Source organism: Mastacembelus armatus, chromosome 17, assembly GCF_900324485.2.
Source record: "Mastacembelus armatus chromosome 17, fMasArm1.2, whole genome shotgun sequence".
In the NCBI taxonomy this organism is placed as follows: Eukaryota; Metazoa; Chordata; class Actinopteri; order Synbranchiformes; family Mastacembelidae; genus Mastacembelus; species Mastacembelus armatus.
In genome coordinates, this window is record NC_046649.1 from 12384984 (window position 1) to 12404379 (window position 19396).

Sequence of the window (19396 nt, forward strand, 5' to 3'; positions counted from 1 at the left end):
TCCCTTATACATATATGCCTGTTTGTGGCCATCATCATGCATGTGTGTGGGTGTTAAGTGATACTGTGGTGCCAGTAACGAATATCTTATGAGCAAGATAATTGCATGCACTGACATGGTGTATGATATACTATGTTTTCCTGTCTGGGAGTGTGTGTAAATATTGTGCACTTGAGGGTATCTAAATTCTTTCAACATTGTTTAGTGTTAATGCAGAGACACTGTGTCGATAAGAGTCTGTGAGAAGAATGTTTATGGTTATGGAGTATATAAATCACAACATAAGACACAACAAAAAGGCCGTATTGATGTTTGTTGCAGGACGAGTTGCTCAATTCTAGTTTGAAATAGTGTCGCCATTTTTATATACAGTTTTTTCTTGACAAACACAATGACTCATTAAAACATCCACAACTTGACTGATACATTCCTTGATTGGTAAATAACATTTTGTAATACTAAGCAGATTGCTTAAAGTTTAATAAGCCCTTGCATTTGTTGTTGGTGGTTGTGGGATCTGTGGTGACATCACTGAAATCTGTGCTGTGGTTGGTGGTAAAAACAGCTGTGGGCTGAATAAGCTAGTATAAATCAACACAAAATACTTTTTAATATTCCACAATGGGCTGATACTAATTTTAGTGTGATAATTGGTTCGACTAGTTTTATCTGTCATGTTCACGACCACAAATGCGTTTTGTTCCAATTTTCTTACTCAAAGTTTAGTTTGAAAAAGAACATATGACAGCCATAACATCACTCTGGGAGTTTAGAATCAAAAGCTCTTACAATGTACATAATCTGCTGAATTTGTCATATTTAATTTCATATGCAATTAAAATGCATCCAATGTGCAATTTTAAAACTTCCTTACCTATAAACTCTGATTTCATTCTTGAACCTTTTTTATAATAAGACAAGAAACAAGCATTGTCATAGAAAGAAAAAAACTTTATTGATGCTTCTCAAGTCAACATTTACATTTCAACATACTGCATTTTACAAAAGTACAAAGCTTTCTCATGGGTACAGAGCATCTTAGAGGAAGGTGGCGTTAAAATATCACATCATACACACGATTAGAAAGGTTTCTATCTAAATGATCCAATTTAATTCCCCACTCGTTATTCCTTTAATCAGGCGCATAGGGCAGTATTCTACATTTAACAATTTAAACCACCATCTTGCATGCAAGCACAATTTAAACTACTGACATGTATTCAACAAAGTCACCTTTGAGTCAAATCCACTTTGGCTTATGTCTGCATTCATGTTAAAGTCTGCCAGTCAACCTTCAATGCTGAGATCTTCAGAGTTTAACATAATGCATGCTATTTGGGATGCGGGAGACACAATATATCAGCAACACACAGTCCCACAAATCATCACAACAAGCAAAAGTAAACAGACACAAAAACAATCAGTAATATTATCAAAACCAAACAAGTTAGGAAAGCCTCTACATAGCGAATAATGAAAATCAACAGGACAGTGTTTGCGTCCCATTTTGAGTAAATACTCACAAAAATCACAGACACACACACTTAGATTCTCTCTCTCTAACACCCACTGTATTACCTCACTACTTTGTCTGTCTCCTCCTGTTGGCCTCCTGAGTTACTCTGAGTGTGCAGCCTGTGCTACCGTTGAAGACATGCCAGTGAACACATTTAATGTCAAGAAAATTTGTGGAGGATGATTTAAGTCAAAATACCTCAGTTTTTGTCATTGTGACAGACAAAAACATAATCTCTACTGTTCTTATAATCATAATGAAGTTACACTTTGTTAGACAATATCAAACTCGCAGATCCTCTATTTTTCACTCAGTTATGTGTAATATCTTGTAGCAATCTGTTTTTTTTCTGAGAATATCAGAGCAACAACAGGTAGTGACCACCAGGAGGAGCTGATCGGCCCACTTACTGTCTTACAAAGAAAGCAAAGAACATTTACTGATACAGTAAAAAAAAAAAAAAAAAAAAAGAAAGAAAATCATTTGTAATATAATTCTACATTTAACAGGAATCTGTCAAAGTGCACAATTGGGGTTCTCAGTTACAGAAAAAAAAAACAAAATGCAACCACAAAAGGGATACATTTAAATACAGGTTAAACAAAGAAAACATAAAAATATTTCAAAGTTATATTCACAGCAATACCTCTATTCTATCAAGCCAAGTGTGGTAAAAGGCTGACTTTTACTGACCATGAGCCACACCGTCCAAAATCCTTGTCACTCAGATAGCACTGCTACATGTGCCACCTTAGCTGACCAGTAAACACACATACACACCTGGAGGTATCTACGGTTACCCCGAGTTACATCTTTACATGTAAGTGTACATGTGAGAAGTGCCAGCATCAGTGTGAAGAGTTCTGTTAATAGAAGTTAGGTGTATTGCAATGCTTACACTAGAACTCTTCAATAAACCCCCTTGGCTCCAACACATCCAGACTGTCATAAAAGTCACATACATACTGTATATAGATAACAAACAAGCACACCACTTATTCAGAGCAGTCTTCGAGTTTGATCCACAAAGGCTTCTCACATCTATAAAATCACCCACAAGCCCAATACACCCATAAACTTATATTGATATGAAACAGAAAAGCTACATATAATACAGTAAAATCCAATTATAAAAAGGACAAACAAGTATAACTTAAAAAATAAGAAAAGAAAATGAGTGTAAAAATAATATATTCATAGTGCAGCACAATAAAGCTTAATATAAATGTAGATCAGAAACAGTGAGGTGATTACACAGCTGGAGCTGGGAAAAGGGAAACACATATGGGAAGTGGAACTTGGCGATAAATAGAGGGATGTGAGAAAAACGGAAACCAGAGGGCAGAACTAACACTGACTATATATTCCACTATCTTTGTATGGCCTCCACTCTTTGTTTCTTCTCTTCACCCTTTTGTTTAGGACCACTGATAATGTGGTAGAGCAGCTGGTTGACTGTTAACCACATTTTTATCAGGTCATTTTTAGCATTAAGGCAAAGAGTCAAATAACAGTCAGTACTTTTAAAAAAATATCCTTTACTAGTGATGTGGTATGTTGTAGTAATGCAGTAATGTCTGCATGGATTACAGTAGATACAAGGTTTGGACATCTAATCTGGCTGATTATCTGTCAGTCAAAAATAAATTCATAACATCTTTATCTTCTGGCTGATCAGCCTTGGTGTTTTTCAATTTTCTGCATTGTCTTTGTTGGTCAGCACTATCTGCTCATCAATGCATTCAGCTAAGCAAATAATTTTTTGTCATTTATAAACTCCAGTCCTCAGGAATAGAAATTTCTGTCTGTCTACACTAAACAATTATTTTCTTTTGAAAATGTGCAAAAATATTAGTTTATGTGGTAAAACATTTACTAACTGTACTTAGGTTTTCAATGATTTTTCAACTATATAACATGCCGTTTTACAATCAGTGAAACCTGCTCAGGTGACACGACATGTAAACTGTACTTATAGTAGGTCACAGTATATAGCTGAAAGCTCTGTGAAAGGTTAAGTAAGCAAACCTTGAGTTTAGAATATGGTGCCACAGAAAAATGATCCTAAGGGTAGGAATAACCCTCAAAATTAAAATTACATACAATTTATGCGCTCATAACCTCATCATAATTATATATCCTTTTGGTAATTCAACAAGCAATCAGGCATGTTTTCCCCAAATATCTACAATCAGATTGATGACTGTTATCATAATCAGTTTTCTCTAATTTTGCCAAGTATGATGACTTTCTAACACTGTGAGTTACTAGTAATCTTTACTTAAATTCACTTTAGCTCATGTTACAGACAAATCATGTGCATTTCCATAGAAGGTCTAGAGCTACAGTACACAGCAGTAGATGTTTCACAGCAACACAATAACTGCTACATGATGCTGTGAGAAAATAAATTACTGGTACTGTGGACTGAATGATTAAATAGGTCTGTTATCAAAAAGTGTGTGTCAATGTATGTGCACTGGGGTGAACTTGAAGAGTTAAGTTTTAAAGAGTTAATGTTATTTAGTGTGTGCTCTCATGTGGGAGTGTGTCAATGTTTATAGTCAGTGCCTTTGGTACTTGTCATTGTAGCGATGGATGGTTACACAACCGTGGTAGGAGATTGGTCGTGGCATGGCTGCCACTCCTGTGATGATGCCTGTTGACGGGTCATAACACTGGATGGTGTCGGTTGCGTCGCCATTTTCCCCTCTGCCACCAAGGATGAAGATCTTACCATTGCACACAGACATGCCACAGCTCTCCTGCAGGCAGAGAGAAACTGAAATTAGAGGTTGCACCTACAGAAATTACAAACCCAGCATTTGAGCAGCTGACATCACATATTTGGTTATTTTAGTAGCTGCATTTAATCTAATACCAGCTTGTTAAAGGTGTGGACCACATGCATCCAGTAGTCCTCTAGAGGGTCATAGCAGAATACGGACTTGGTGAGACCGCCGCACACATAGATCAGGTTGTTAAGGGACACTGCTGTGATGCAGCGCTTGGCAATGGGGATGTTGGCCCGTAGTAACCAGGAGTCTGCGTCCGGGTCATAGGACTGAACCTGTGACATATGGTAACATGTAGTTAGTTGTGTTTCATTATTATAAAGAAAATTAGTTCATGGAAAAATAGTCACTGAACAGAAGAAAGTGGCATATATGTAGGTGATGGTGGTTTTACTGACTGTTCTGCTGACTGAAGTTTGACTCTATGTGGTGTTGCAAACAATCCAAGCATTCTCGCACCCACATTTCAAAAGTAAACTCCTTCCAAACAGTGTGGCTTTAGACAACAGCTACAATGCACAGGATTTCACTCCAGCAAACACAGACCATTGGAACTTCTGTAAATGACTCTGTAAGGAGACTCCAGTGATAAGTAGTTCAAAGGAACTCTTATCAGAATGGTTCTTTGTCTGTAGACGTGCATTTTTTTTACCCCACACAGGCATAAATAACATAAACAGGCAGCTATTCCACAGAAGATAGAGAAGCTGGGTTCCTGCGAATGCCAGCTTCTTCCTGTTTACCCACAGTAATATTGCAGCCAGTCAAAGTGACGATAAAACTATTTCACTATTGCCTGTCATGTTCTGATCCCTGGGGCTATCAAAAAATAGTTTTACACAGTGATACCGCTGACACATGATTGAGTGCCAGATGAAAAATGATTTTAATTCTTAAAATTCTTTAGAATTATTGTTTTATTGTTCCCTAACATTTACTACAAAATCTTAATCATGGTATGTTACCTTTCAAACACTAAGCCTATTTCCTAAAAATGGTTAGTCTATATTTTCATTCTTTCTGTACTATTCCCCTTTTCCACTAGCAACATGTCAAAGCATGTCAATGTCATCTCAGTATATGAATGTTTCTATCAATGACACATTAAACATTAAACTTGAAATACAGCACAATTAAAAAACTGATGTAATGATCAGCATATAATTAATACAGTAAAATGAGCTTAATCAAGATCAACCAGACTGACCAGGAAATGGCAGTTGTCACAAAAGATAAACTGTCAGTCAGTAATGTTTAACAGGAAAGGGCACAGTTTCTGTTCCTGTTTTGAAACTCATCTTGCCAGTCTAAAAATGTTTAGTAGGCCAATTTAGGTAACTCAGAAAGCTTAAAAAAAAAACCCCACTTCTATCGTTTCATCAATAATCAAAAATAAATAATCATGCAGAGCCTGTGAACTTGATGAGGCCTGTGTATGCTGTATGAAAGAAACAAACCAGAATGCACATTTCACTATGCACTTTTTCTTCTTCAGTAATAAATCATCAGTAACACATTTTATTCATCTATATTAACACAAACAAACTTTAGCTTTTAATTTATAAGCCAATTCAAAGTACAGTCTAATTTACATATGCCTAGCACTTGACAGTAACAAGTCAAGTTACCATTTAGACAGCCTAGTGACTTGTCTACTTTGAAAACAGGATTTCAAAGATTTATTCTTAAGGTATAATTATTAAAAACAGGTTACAGGACACAAAAAGCTGTCATCACTCAGTGCTTAGGTGTTTGGCTCAGGGAGCAAACATCTATTTCCCACCTTGTCTGAACAAGTGTCGTCGTCGGGTCCTCCTCCTATGACAAACAGCTTGCCAGCACAGCTGGCCACAGCTGGGGAGCTGACTGCCTCTTTCATTGGAGCCACTTCTGTCCAGCGGTTAGAAAAGGAGTCATAACACTCCACACTGCTCAAGCGGCTCTGGCCATCATAGCCACCCACAGCATAGACCTGAGGCCAGATGCACAAACATGTTAGAATTAGGAGCTGAGTCAGCATCTCAGACGGATTTGCTAAGGTGTGCCACATTCTACAGAGCAAGATTATAAAACTGAAGTAATATTATGTAATTTTGCTTACATGTGATATACTTTTCCATCCAACAAATACATACACACACCAACTGTAATAAAGATGTTCATATTTAAACCTACTAATTCAGGGAACCAGTCTATCAGGTGCATAGAAAGATGACGCATTTCGTCTGAAGAAGCACCATTATTCCTGTCCTCATTTCTCTTATATCTGTAAACACTGAGCTGGATCCCTGCAGGCACGGGTGCACTTGCATGCCTTAGACTTCAAACATTACTTCCTCCTCTGTGCAACTGTCACTAACAGCGTAACGACTCCTTTCATAATTGTTTTGTAAAAACTGCAGCAGCATGCCACCCTGGATGCCACCCTGTGAATTTACAATTCAAAATAAGATTTTTAATTGAAACTCTAATATGGTCAGCTCCGTGATAGGACGGGGGGACCTATCCAGACGTGTACCTGCACTTAATGTCAGCTGGGATTGTCTCCAGCCACCCTGATACCCTATAGAGGACATGTACAATTATTAGATAATTGCAAATCTAAGATGTTTGCTTTTAGATCACAGAGGCTTTTATTTCCAGCTTGACTGAATAATTTGGTCAAATACCATTTTCTGGATCATCTAATCAGAAACACTAATGATAAACAGTAAAAGCTTGAGAATTGTGTTAACATAAGATATCCATAGTAAGAAATGCCATGTAGTTAACCATACCACTCTCCTGGAGCACAAAGATTGACAAAATGAGAAAAACTGAAAATGTGAGGCAGGAAGAAGGGAAAAGCTTACCAAGGCTAAAGGACTAAAACAAAAGCAGGTGAAAGGAAGACAGCATGTTAAACTTCTCTGGAAGAGGTTCAGATGACATGAATGCACACTGAGCAGCATTACTGGTTATCAACAGGCTGGTCTTATGCAAGAGAAAAACTTCAGGCTGTTCCTGTCTCTCCAGAAAATCTGAAGCATAAACAAGTATATAGACAAGGGGGAGAGAGAAAGAGAAAGAGGGAGAGGTAGAGAAAAGAGAGAAAAAGAAAGATAGAAGGAAAAGGGGGAACAAAAAGATGGAAGTGGATGTGGCACATGGATATTTGGACATTGCCAACTCCTGGGCTAATTTACAGCACTACCGCTTTTCTAGGTTTGTCCCTGTGTCTACATTCATGGGTTTTAAGTAATAACACACTATTCTAACCTACATGTGGTGGATGGCTACTGCCACACTTAACAGAATAAAATTATGGACAGTTGAAAATTTTAACCCTGTGATGTTACATCTGATAATACATGTAAAATGTGGGTTATTTGTTGGCACAAGTGAAAAAGTATGGGAAACAATGGCACAGACAGAAAAACTTAAAGTTAATGGCATTGTAAAATAAAAAATTACAAGAACAGTACCTTGCAGAAACAATATCGTTTTATTATTAGATTATTATTTATTACTTTGGATAGTCCACAGTCCTCACAGTTTTTGCTGGAACTACTTTCTACCAAAAAAAAAAAAAAAACCCTCCCTATAAAAACTATTCATTGAGGTCTGTGGATCACCCAGAGTAAAGTGGATGCTATTGTTAAATAAAAAAAAAAAAGCTTTTTCACAATTTGGGTGAACCAACACGTTATTACTCTACTGACAATATCCAGAAAAGGCCCTAGTGGTAGACAGTGGGGGCTGACAGACCCTGGAATGCTCTTTTCATTTTCACCCTCACTACTCCATCAATAAAGCACCCTACATGGCTTTGGTGAAAGTGTTGGTATATCAATATAGGTACATTCCACATTAATTTGATGAGCGTAGCATATGCTCTGCACTGACTTCAGGCCTGTGGCTGTCGCATAAACAATAAGCTAAACATGATTCATGAGTCTCTGCAGGCACACTTGCTAGTCTCTGAACAAGCACATTTCCAGCTTATTTTATTACCACATTTAAACATCAACACTGGATAAATGATTGTTTCCTTAATATGTAGAGAAGACCGCAAGACAAACACAGACACTGAACAACACCACAGGAAAACAGAGAGAGAGAGAGAGAGAGAGAGAGAAACACTGACAGAGACAAAGACATAGAGACAGAGAGTGAAACACTATGACAGACGAGAACAGCCGTCACCAAGTGCACGCATAACAGGGAGAGGAAAACAAATGGTGACCTATTTTTGCTTATACTCTGGAAACCAGACCAGTCCAACAGGGCATCACAGAATGTGAGACACTGTGTGTATGTGTGTGTATGTTTTTGTACCTATATCATTTTGAGAAAACAGAAGTGTACACTTTCGGTTATGACTAGGATTAAATAAATGAAATTAGGTCTGCACAAGAACAGTAATACGAATATTGGCAACTGAATATGCAAAATGATGATGTTTGTAGAAGTTGGCATTAAGGTCTTTGCATTAAAGCATGAATGTGCCTACGGGCTCATTATATAAACTCTTACAAGTTTACAACAGCCCTTGTTTCTTCATACATGCTACTGGAGCATCAGTGCTGTCCATCAAAAGAGGAAATTACAGACTGAATAAGGAAACAACTGGGTACAAACTCAGGAGGAGGAGGGAGACCCAAATTAAGAGGAAAAACAATAAAGAGATCTAAAGGATCAGTAGCGTGCCTTTCTGAAATAACAGGGATGATATGACCTGCAACGTATTCCTAACAAAAGATGTTCACTGGAAATGGCCTTCCTCACCACTATGTGGAACTCCATGAGTTAACAAGAAGAATCAAATACCACAGATAACAGAGTTTTGAGGAAAAATGATTAAACAAGTAAACAACAGAAATACCAAGATACCAAGTGATACCATTTTCTATCAGACAGATTTATCTCAGAAAAGGAGCACTGGTAGTACATAGTAGGTTTGTACATAGTACAAAAGGCATTAAAAAAAAAAAAAAAAATCAATTTAACCTTTGACTCTTTAAAGTTTATAAATTAAAAAGAGAAACAACAACAGAGAAGAATAAGACAAAACCACAAGTGACAGATACAGGAAGTGGTCACTCTCAAGAGCCTGTCCAGGTTTTAACATTTCCAAGGAATGTGTTTTCCAAGGAACAGTAAAACATTTGTGGCCATTTACTGTGTAAACAAAATAAACTATACTGAATAACGTGATTCCCGGCCAGTTAAAACTTGCAGGTGTAAGAGTTACTATAAGCACAGAAATACCATACAAATAGTAATGGTACGCCATTACTATTTGTATTTCTGAACAAAAACTTTTGTCTTGTAGCATCAAATCTGTGTTGCATAATAGTCAAATACAGATCATAAAATGTAACCTTAGTTTCATTTAATGCACTATAGTGATGTTAAGTGGCAACCATTTAAATGTTCCAACTTGTTTTTGCCACACCATGATATATGACTCATTTTGGACTTAATTACTGACTTTTATAACCATTGTGTCATCGTACAGCTGACAGTGTCTCTCACTGATGTGGAAGACTTGTGTATCGTTCAAAAGCACGCATGTGTGTTTGTTGTTTTTCTTGCAAAGCAACTAATTATTCTGCATGTATTTTTAAAGTCACAGAAAATTCAATATAGATTGGCCTGACAACTTGCATTTACAAACATTTGGACAGCCAGGGTATTTAATCTAATGATGGAGTTTGTTTTTTCTTGTAAACTGCCTGCAGCATTCCATAGAAATTTGAAGATCCTGGTACTATATTCTGAATTATGCCTATGTATGCAAATCCAATGTGTTTACAGGCTTAGCAGGAGTTCTTACAGCTATGTATGGCCACTCCAAGCTTATGTGATTGAGCAGAGACACTGAAGCATGATACGCGTAAAAGATCTAATCTAGATCTTAACTTGGAAGTGTGAGGTGCTGGCACACATCCCATAAACTCCTGCTGCCCTCAAACAAGAATGTCCACCTGGCCCTGTACTAGAAACTTTAAATAGTAACAGTTCAAGAGTACAAGTAGTGGTCAAGGATTAATGATCATGATCATGTATAGACATTAATTTCAAATTTCACAACCAATCTGCTGTCAGATCGCTGGTTTTAATCTGAGATATTAGAAAAATTATGTGACATTTAACATATATTGTGTTTTTGCTTTGCTCTATTTGAACTGCTCCTATGTAGCCGCCATGTGCAAAGAGAGCTGGCACCAATCATTTACAAATTACAAATTATAGTTCTCAGTTCCTGCAGTTCCTAAAAAAAAAAAAAAAGGCAACTTCCTCTAATGGTGCTAAATAAAAGTTCCTCCAGTTCAGAAGCACCCCATCCATGCTATCAATACTCAAGAATGCCTCGGCCCACCGTGATGAGACAGCCCAGTGTCAGTGGGCATTAAACTCTAAATTTACTCCTACATCAAATGTATCTAACACATATCTGGTTTTGAGGCTCTCTCATTACCTTGCCCAGTAAGACGCCCATCTTGTGCCGCCAGCGGCCTTTGATAAGAGAAGCCACTCTGATCCATAGGTTGAGCTGTGAGTTGTACATCCACACATCCCTGCTGTTGATACGACCACCTGAAAACACCAACAGATAAAAATGTATGTATTATTACTAGTATTGTTTCTTAATGTTTTGAGTCTAATATAAAGCATATATAGATAGATAAAAAGAGTATTTTAAACCCAAGATGCTCCTGGTGAACAGCCAGGGTTATTTATGGGTGAGGCAAAATTTTAAGTGTCTTCTCGGACTTTGACCTAAAGCTGGATGTCAAATGTTCACTTAGCAAATAAAAGGTTTCCTCAAACACACAGTCAAACATTGCAGAAAGTTGGCTATTTAAAGATACCCATACATAGTATCATGTTTTAATATCTATGCACAAGTGCTGAATAAGCAGGAGTTTTTAATTTATTTTTTAGCATAATCTGGATCAATGACTATAGTAAGACTGACTCTCTTAACATGCACTGTAAGAACTTGTAAAGAATAAAAACAGTCAAGGTCACAAGCCATGCAACCTGTCCTTTACCTCCCGACACCCCTCCCCCTACCACTACCACACAAAAACCCAAAACCACACCTGTCTGTCGATGGAGTACAGAACAAAGCCGAAATTTTAAAAACACAGTGGATTGCATGTGCTAACTTTTTAGCACGCTGTGCAGACAGAGTGACTCCAGTGTCAACAAGTCATCTGACTATTATTGTTTGGCTATTATTTTCAATACATGCAGGCTTTTACACAAAATAGGTCCAGAACAAGTATAAGTTATAAAAATCAATAAATCACAACTGTATGCCATTGAGAGAACAGCAGTTTCCTACCTAACACAAAGTGATAATGATTAATAATCCCTTGAAACTAAATTTAAAAATCTATATTATTAAATTCTATATCTATATTTGTTGTGTGCAGTTTCCTGTTTTCTTTGTATGGAACACGTGTGGGTGGTTATATAGAGCAATGATATACACATAAAGAAAACGTGCCACTGTAAACAAAGGTGTCTAGGTCTCTTGTGCATTCACATGCAAAGAGGAGCGGTTTCCCTTATTGTAAGACAGATGACGGTGAGACTAGACAGATCACAGTAAATATTAACCATCCTAACAATAGATCACCTTCTTGAAATGTAATCACATTTAAAAAATGGCTATATTGTATATGTGTACTTTTTTGTTGATGTTTTTGTTGACATGATAATAATCTTCAGTAACTTTTAATTATAGTGTAGCAACCAGACGAGAAGAGGCGGAAGAGAAGGAAGTTAGTGGTAATAATGTGTCTGCTTGATAATCTGCTGGACAGTGAAAGAGCCAGACAGTCTGATGCCCTTAAGGCATCTGTCTCTATAGATTTGCACAAAGGAAGAGAGACGACTGAGGATGTACCACTTCAAAGAAAGCCCTGGAAACCTAGAAACATTAGTTAAACAAACTTCTGCCGTCAGCTGCTCCAAGTCCTATGGGCTCAGAAGGGTAGGACTACTAGTGACTTTCAGAGGTCCCAGTATGATATGTGTACTTGCTGTCTGAGTTATATTTTCCACTTAGTTACATATTGCTAATGCTAATTATCGAGTTCAGTCTATTTTACTGATTTACTACTCTCTAGCTGATAACACATTCTCCAAATGTGTTTAAATTCTTACAGTGTAGTGAGTGGGAAAAGAGACATTTATTTTGTGTTGTCACATTAAACCAAACATAATTAATCTTGTGTGATCAGGTCATAATTGAGATTACACCGACTAATCGGAAGTATATCCTATGCTAAAAGCATTCCTGTGTTAATCCAGAAAACCCACTCTGATTTTCAGATAGTGGGTTGTTACAGTGCTATGATGTGAGAAAATCAGCAGCGGCCAGAGTCCCTGTCCCAGGACAGAGAACTAAGGGGTTTTGTATACCCAGATGAACCATGCCCTTTTTAAGACCACAGCTAACTGCAGCTGTGTTAGAGGCTGGAGGCCCTCCAAGGTATTTGCACCAGTTACCAGTGTGAAGAGAGGGGCAGAATGGAGGCATGTGAGGGAATGTAAATGAGTGCAAGATAAATATCAAGGTCAGAAAAGGGGATTAAATAAATCAATGTAGGGTAAGGGGTAGAGTAACAAAAAAGTGTGGTAGTGAAGCTCAACATACAGTATACAGTGTATATAGAGCACATGTATGCATTTGGGACAGAGAGATGTGGAGGGGAGGGGTATGTTGACTTTTCCAGGCATTGCTTAAGGGCAGAGTGATAGCACACATGAGGACTTGGCACAGTAGGAGCATAAAAAAGCAAAAACATTGCACGCTCTTTGCTGAAGGCAAGATGATTCTTTTTTTTCCCCCTCTGTATCTCCTATTTCATTTTTTCCTCTCCTCTATATCTTTAACCACTGCTTTTGCCTAGTAAAACATGTCTAAGCATCAGGCAGGCACATTAGAACTTGCCTTAATCTCTTTCTTGGAAATAATTTCACAAAAATGAAGAAAACCCGATGCCCTCAATGCAACAACTATACAGAACAATATCTTGCACACGGCACATTTTTAAAATCAGTATTTGACTTCGGTATGTTTACTCTGACCTTATTAGTTTCAAACAAATGATGTAATACTAATGTCTTGTTTAATCTAGATCTTTTTTTTTTTTTTCGCCAAGGGAGGCTTACATCACACTTGACCCACACCAAGTTCCAAAAATGCAGCAGCCTGTCAAGGAGGCCATTAGAGCTATAATGTTTCAGTTTTAGGGTTATTTTATACTTGTTACATCACAACTTATCAGAGAAGTCTCAGACTGAAAAGGCTTGAAAAGGGTCGTTAGACCTTTGTTTATAAAGGATCCTAGAAAGCTGCTAAACCAGTGTAAAAGGTGGTGACCGTGATGATTGGCCAATAGCAAGAGGAAAAGACTAAGCGAGCCAGTAAAGGTCTCTCCGAGCACAGGGCCTGGAGAGTGCATCCAGATGTTCTCATATTTTCCTTCAACTTAGAATGAGGCTGTAAAAATAACACAGGGCAAACAGCCACTATGTCCTTTCCTGCTACTCCACTGGGAGATTAGATGGCAAGTCAAGTACACTGACCATGCTCCTTTAGAGCGTCATTGTGAATGTTTGTTTTTGGATAAGACTTACCATAATCAAGGGAAACTGGACAATCAAGAACCAACCTAACTACAGAAGAAGTTCAATTCAATTTCAATCTATTTCTTTTTATTTGTATTTAATTTTGAGTACCAAATCACAATACAATCATCTGAAGGCACCTTACAAAAACAAAAACAAAACTCAAATCCCTTATAAGCAGGTTCTCAAGAAAGATTGGAATTGACTTTTAGATTACTAGTAATGATATGGCTAAAGGAATTAGCTAACAATTTTGAATGTCCATTTGCCAAATGGTTTTCTTGAAAACAGAAAAAAAAAATGAGTAATTGATCCATTTATAAATAATAAAAATAAAAATACACTTTTGAAAGATTTACCAATATTTAAAACTGAATTTAGCATCTTTCAAATAATTAGTAAATTCACAAAATACCTGTACAATAAAATTTGGCTTGTGCTCATTTCAAGGCTTGACAGCACATTACTATTAATTTTTTTAACAAATTTGATGGGGGGGTCTTACCTGACACCAGAATGTCATTGCGAAGCGCGCAGACAGCATACTCTGACTTGGTGAACTCTGGCAGTTTGGCCAGTGATTTCCACTCTCCTGTGACTGGATCATAGCATTCAGTGTAGGGCAGGTTGAAGCCACCAACTCTCTCACAGCCACCCACCACAACAATCACCTCAGAGTAGCCGGTTGACCTGTAAGTAAGAATGTGGGAAGTGTCAGGCAAGTTTCAGAGAAGGAGGGGGAACAACAACATAGCTGATGCCATATAAAAACACTGGCAGACAATAAGAATGTGTTTAAATTAAAAGGCTCCAAACAGTAACATACAGACATGTACAACTGTACATGGGCATGGATAGATATAAACACACACACCAACACCACAGGGATTTCTAATTGCAGAAGGTAGACGTTTGTGCCGGGCCAGGAATGGTGGTTCAGATGGTAATAGCTTCACTTAACTTCAAAGGTTACAATGAAGGTGTCAATCTAGGGAGCAACAAAAACACACTTCGGGGTAGACCTAAGCTGAATTTCCATGATCACAAGGTTTTCCTCTTTGGCTGTCCAAAACATGCTGTGGAAATGACTTTACTTCCTACAAGTGAGCTACTCACCTACAGCGTCTTTTCTTACAGTACCATTCAAAAATACAGATGCTGTATTGAATCCCAGTAAAATCTAGGTACCACTGTAAGTACAACTGTGGCAAAAAACTATTTTTGTTTTGTTTTTTTTTGCACTTCTTCTTACGTCTATTTTTTTACTCTGCATGTGATGAAACATAAATCCACACAGTGGAGATTAGGGTTATTTTACAAACTTGTATACATGTAAGACAGTCCAGGAACAACCCAGGAATATTTTTTTATGTTTGTGTGTGCACATATGGTTAATTACATTCTGAAGGCTTTCCAAGACAAAAGAGGCCCCAGTGTGGACAAAGAAAGGGAACAATTAGGCATCTGTTTCGAGCAGGAGAGGATCTGCCCTCAGGGCAAACGATGCAGAGAATCTGGGGAACTACCTGATTGGCTTGCTGATCTGAACAATGCTGCCTGGAAACTGGCACAATGCACATAAAATTCATGTCACACAGCTGTAGTAACTGACAAGTCGCACAGTTCCCATTTTAACTATTATAGTAGCACTAACAAAAAAATGTGGCTGCACTGTTTTTTTGTTGTACAGCATGATACTACATGGTCTGTTCTGTATCTCACTCAGGTTTCAGTCAGCATCAAACATGATAACATCCCACTGGATACAGTTTAACCAGAAAATAATAATAATAATAATAAAAAAAAAAAAAAATCAGCATAAATAAAATACCATTTGGTAATTAGGCATAAAGCAAACAGGTTGAGGCACTGAGAATTCAAACTCATCAGCAAGGTATGATAACAAGACTCAACATTACATAGCTGCTGTTTCTTGCACCAGATATTTTTTTTCTTTCAAGTTACCAGTCCATGTACAAACATGCTCTGCCCCCCTCATTATCATGTCTATTTCAAAACAGGGCAACAAAATACAGCTCAGTCAACGACACACTTGTCTGCTCAGCACAACACTCCCTGTCTCTCACCCACACGCACACATATAACAACAACACTGCCAGGAGCGCATTCATGCTGAAGTTGTATCCTCTAGCTATAAAATGCAGAATAAAAGATTAAAAAGACATGTTTTATTATTTCACTCCAGATAATATGTTTTAAACCAATAAGATAAAAACATTATCAGCTAAGGTCAGACTAAATTTGTTTTCTTTTTTAGTAGATGATTACTCGTGCATAACAATGCAGGGATAAGTCATCTATTAATTGATGTGACTAAACTACATCACAGGCTGTAAGCGTTTATCAAGACTAACAAGTCCAACTACTTCCGCAGGCCAAAAATAATTTGTCAGGATAAACTGATGAACAAATGTGTTTTTTCCATTTGTTGATAACACCTAGGTAAAATAATTTCTAATCTCATTCATATCTAGTAAGTCAACACTTTTTTTACCTGCGTGGCCGAGTTCTGGGTGACATCATTTCATTTCCTAGCACGTGGTAGCGCCTGGCCTCATGAAGAAGCTGGTAGCACTCTGGTGCATTCTGGATGAGTTCGTCTCCCTCCACTGTCTGGACAAAGTAGTTTGGGTGCAGAAGTGGCAGGCGCACATGGTGCAGCAGGGCCTTCAGCATGGGTTTCCTGTGTTCCACATTGTAGTATACCCAGCGCAACACCGCCTCAAACACCACCTCCTCCTTCCCAATGCACAGCTCATCACTGTCAATGTACTCTTCCAGCTCTTCTGTGTGTAGGTCAAGGAACTCCTCATGCTGAGCCACCTCTGAGAAGTTGGCCAGGGCGTAACTGCGGCAGCGGCTCGCTAGCTGCTTCAGGGCATGTGCATCTGCAAAGCGCTGGATGCCCAGGCAGTTGCATGGGTCCAGCTGGTCCTCCAGGAACTTTGCACAGGCATCACGCAGTGTGGCGATCTGAAAGAGGCTGGAGGTTTCAAAGAGGAACTGGACATTCTCAGTGGTGATCTTGGCACGACCTGTGTAAACATAAGTGAGGAAGGAGTCCATCGCCTCAGCCATTATGCCATTGATCTCCACCAGCATCTCACGGCTCTCACGGTGATCATTGCAGAACATCGCTCTGAAGTAGGAAGAGCAGGCAGAAAGCACAGCACGATGGCAGGGAAACTCACGGCCCTGAACGCTGATGACCACATCGGTGAACAGGCGGCAGTCGCGAAATTCATTGAACACCTGCAGGATGCCCTCTGAGTGGGATGCACCAGAACAGAAGTCCAAGACATCCTGGCATGCCAAAGTTTTAGAGTCAACCTCAAACACCTTGGGAAACAAAGGCATGTATAATGATTTGTAAAACCAGTGACTTTAGTAAAAACTACAAGCTAGAAAACATCTGTCTGTTGGGCAGCACCTTGCGTTTGACAGCTGGTGAGTCTCTGATCCCAGGGTCCTCCCTGTTCATCCTTCTGCCTAGAATCAACACCATGGCTGCCACCTTCAGTGTAAAACTTCTCTAAACTTTAAGGTAACCTGAGGATGGAGAGAAGATGGTACAGTACAATTACAAAAAAAAAAAACTCTTTGCATAAATTTTTGCTATATACCTTTTGAATGGCACAAATGCATAAAACAGAAACCTAACTGCATCACTGTAGTACAAATTGAGAACATTCATTACATGTAAAACAAAGCTCCCATAGAGCAAACCCACAAAGCAAAGCATCTGTAAAGAATTTGTAGAAAACATGACAACAGCTTTCCCAAGCCCATGGGGTACTGCTAAAATATGTTTCATCATGGTTTAAGAAAAGTAGTTTAAGGACTGAAATCTGAATTGCACATACAACTGCATGGCACTTACTTTATCTCATCACTACATCAAGGCAGTTGTGCCCTGAAGCACAACACACTGCATCACAAAGAATATGACAAAGGTGTAAGAGACGTTGGGCAATGGTTGGAAAGCCAACTAACATGTCAGGCAACTTGAAAGACACAAAACACATCAGTCTGAATAACAAGTAACACATCAGAGCTACTGATAACTTCATGTCATGTTTACTGTTTTAGTTAAACCTGTAATCTTTAAGACATATGCCTCTTTTCTTATAGCAGACAAACCAGGTACTCCATGAGAATTATGCTTTGTTCACAGTTTTTGTTTTATTCAGTACATCCCCATCTAAAGCTCAATTGAAGACATTAAATCAAAACATCACAGTCTTATCTGTGGCCACACTTTAGCAGGTCTGTCCTTTGCTCCTACCAGTTAATTTAACTCAGGTTATTTTTAACTTTGACTCAGCTGAGGAAGGCTAGGTCTGTTCACGTGCTTTATTCTCCAGCAACAGCACCTCCTCCGATGAACGCAGTATAAGGGACAGGTTTACCCACAGGTGTCTGACGCATGAATATATTTACTTTGTTACTAATACACACCGACGGGGACAAAAAATAATAATAAAACAACAGCATTTAAAACAAACAACATTAAATTAAATAAAGCCGGTTTTATTTATAAGTGATTATAAGTGTCTTTTTGTTTGGTTATTCAAGTGAAATAAAAGGTGAAATGACAAAACATCAAAACAACACACATTTATTGTTGCTTAAAAACATTCAGACGTGAAACATGTATGTAGCTAGATATTAAAGTATTCATTGCAGACAGACAACTAAAATGTATTTAATCATGTGACCATCTTAAAAAAAAAAAAAAAAAAAACAACCTGCTTCGGTTGGTTAGACAAAGGAGAATTGCCACGTGCCGAGCGTTAGCCCTTGACAACATACTAAAAAAAATAGTAACGTTAGCTCAGCCCACTCAGTATTTTGTGACAAACTCAAGCAAAAAACAATTAACAAACGCAAATTCAAAGCTCATAAAACTTCATAACAGCCTCTGTTGTGGATAAAAGCTGTTACCTTATGCAGACGTTTCCAAATAAAGCTTCCTCTTCAGTTAAGAAGTGAAGAAAAAAAAAAAACTTGAGAAAAATAAACCCGTATACCGAAGGAAATATATCCGTAATCGTTCACAAGCTGTCCCTTTGAAAGGTTATGAGAAAGAAAAAACGCTGATATGCAGCCGGGGCATTTTAACTGTCATGAGAAGACAAAACAAAGCGCTCTAACTAGCTAACCGTAAACACTGAACCCATTTATACTTGTCAGCCAAAACGAAAAAAGAAAAAAAAAAAACAGCCCAGCTGCCCCTACCCAGCTGTCGCTATGGCATCATGGGTAATGGAGTTCAATAGACGCTGTGTTTTTGTACTATTACGCAATACAAAACTACACTTCCCATGAGCTCTCAGTTCTCCACGTGGCTGTCCTTTGTTTGCAAACAAACCCAACTTTTAGTGGACAAAAAGTTCATAACAAGAAGTGATAGCGGTTGAGCAACACACAC

The 19396-nt window shown here is 38.1% G+C and overlaps 1 protein-coding gene across 1 annotated transcript; it reads right to left on the bottom strand.

Annotated features, from left to right (window-relative positions):
• Positions 1-930: 930 nt before the first annotated feature.
• klhl24a (kelch-like family member 24a) lies at positions 931-19184 on the bottom strand. Its single transcript, XM_026314158.2, has 8 exons — positions 18910-19184; positions 17396-17514; positions 16460-17304; positions 14450-14634; positions 10775-10893; positions 6095-6283; positions 4398-4586; positions 931-4281 (listed from the first exon to the last, which is right to left on the bottom strand). Exons 2-8 carry the CDS (start codon positions 17468-17470, stop codon positions 4081-4083), a joined length of 1803 nt encoding a protein of 600 aa, XP_026169943.1. The 5' UTR covers positions 17471-17514; positions 18910-19184; the 3' UTR covers positions 931-4080.
• Between the last annotated feature and the right edge of the window lie 212 nt (positions 19185-19396).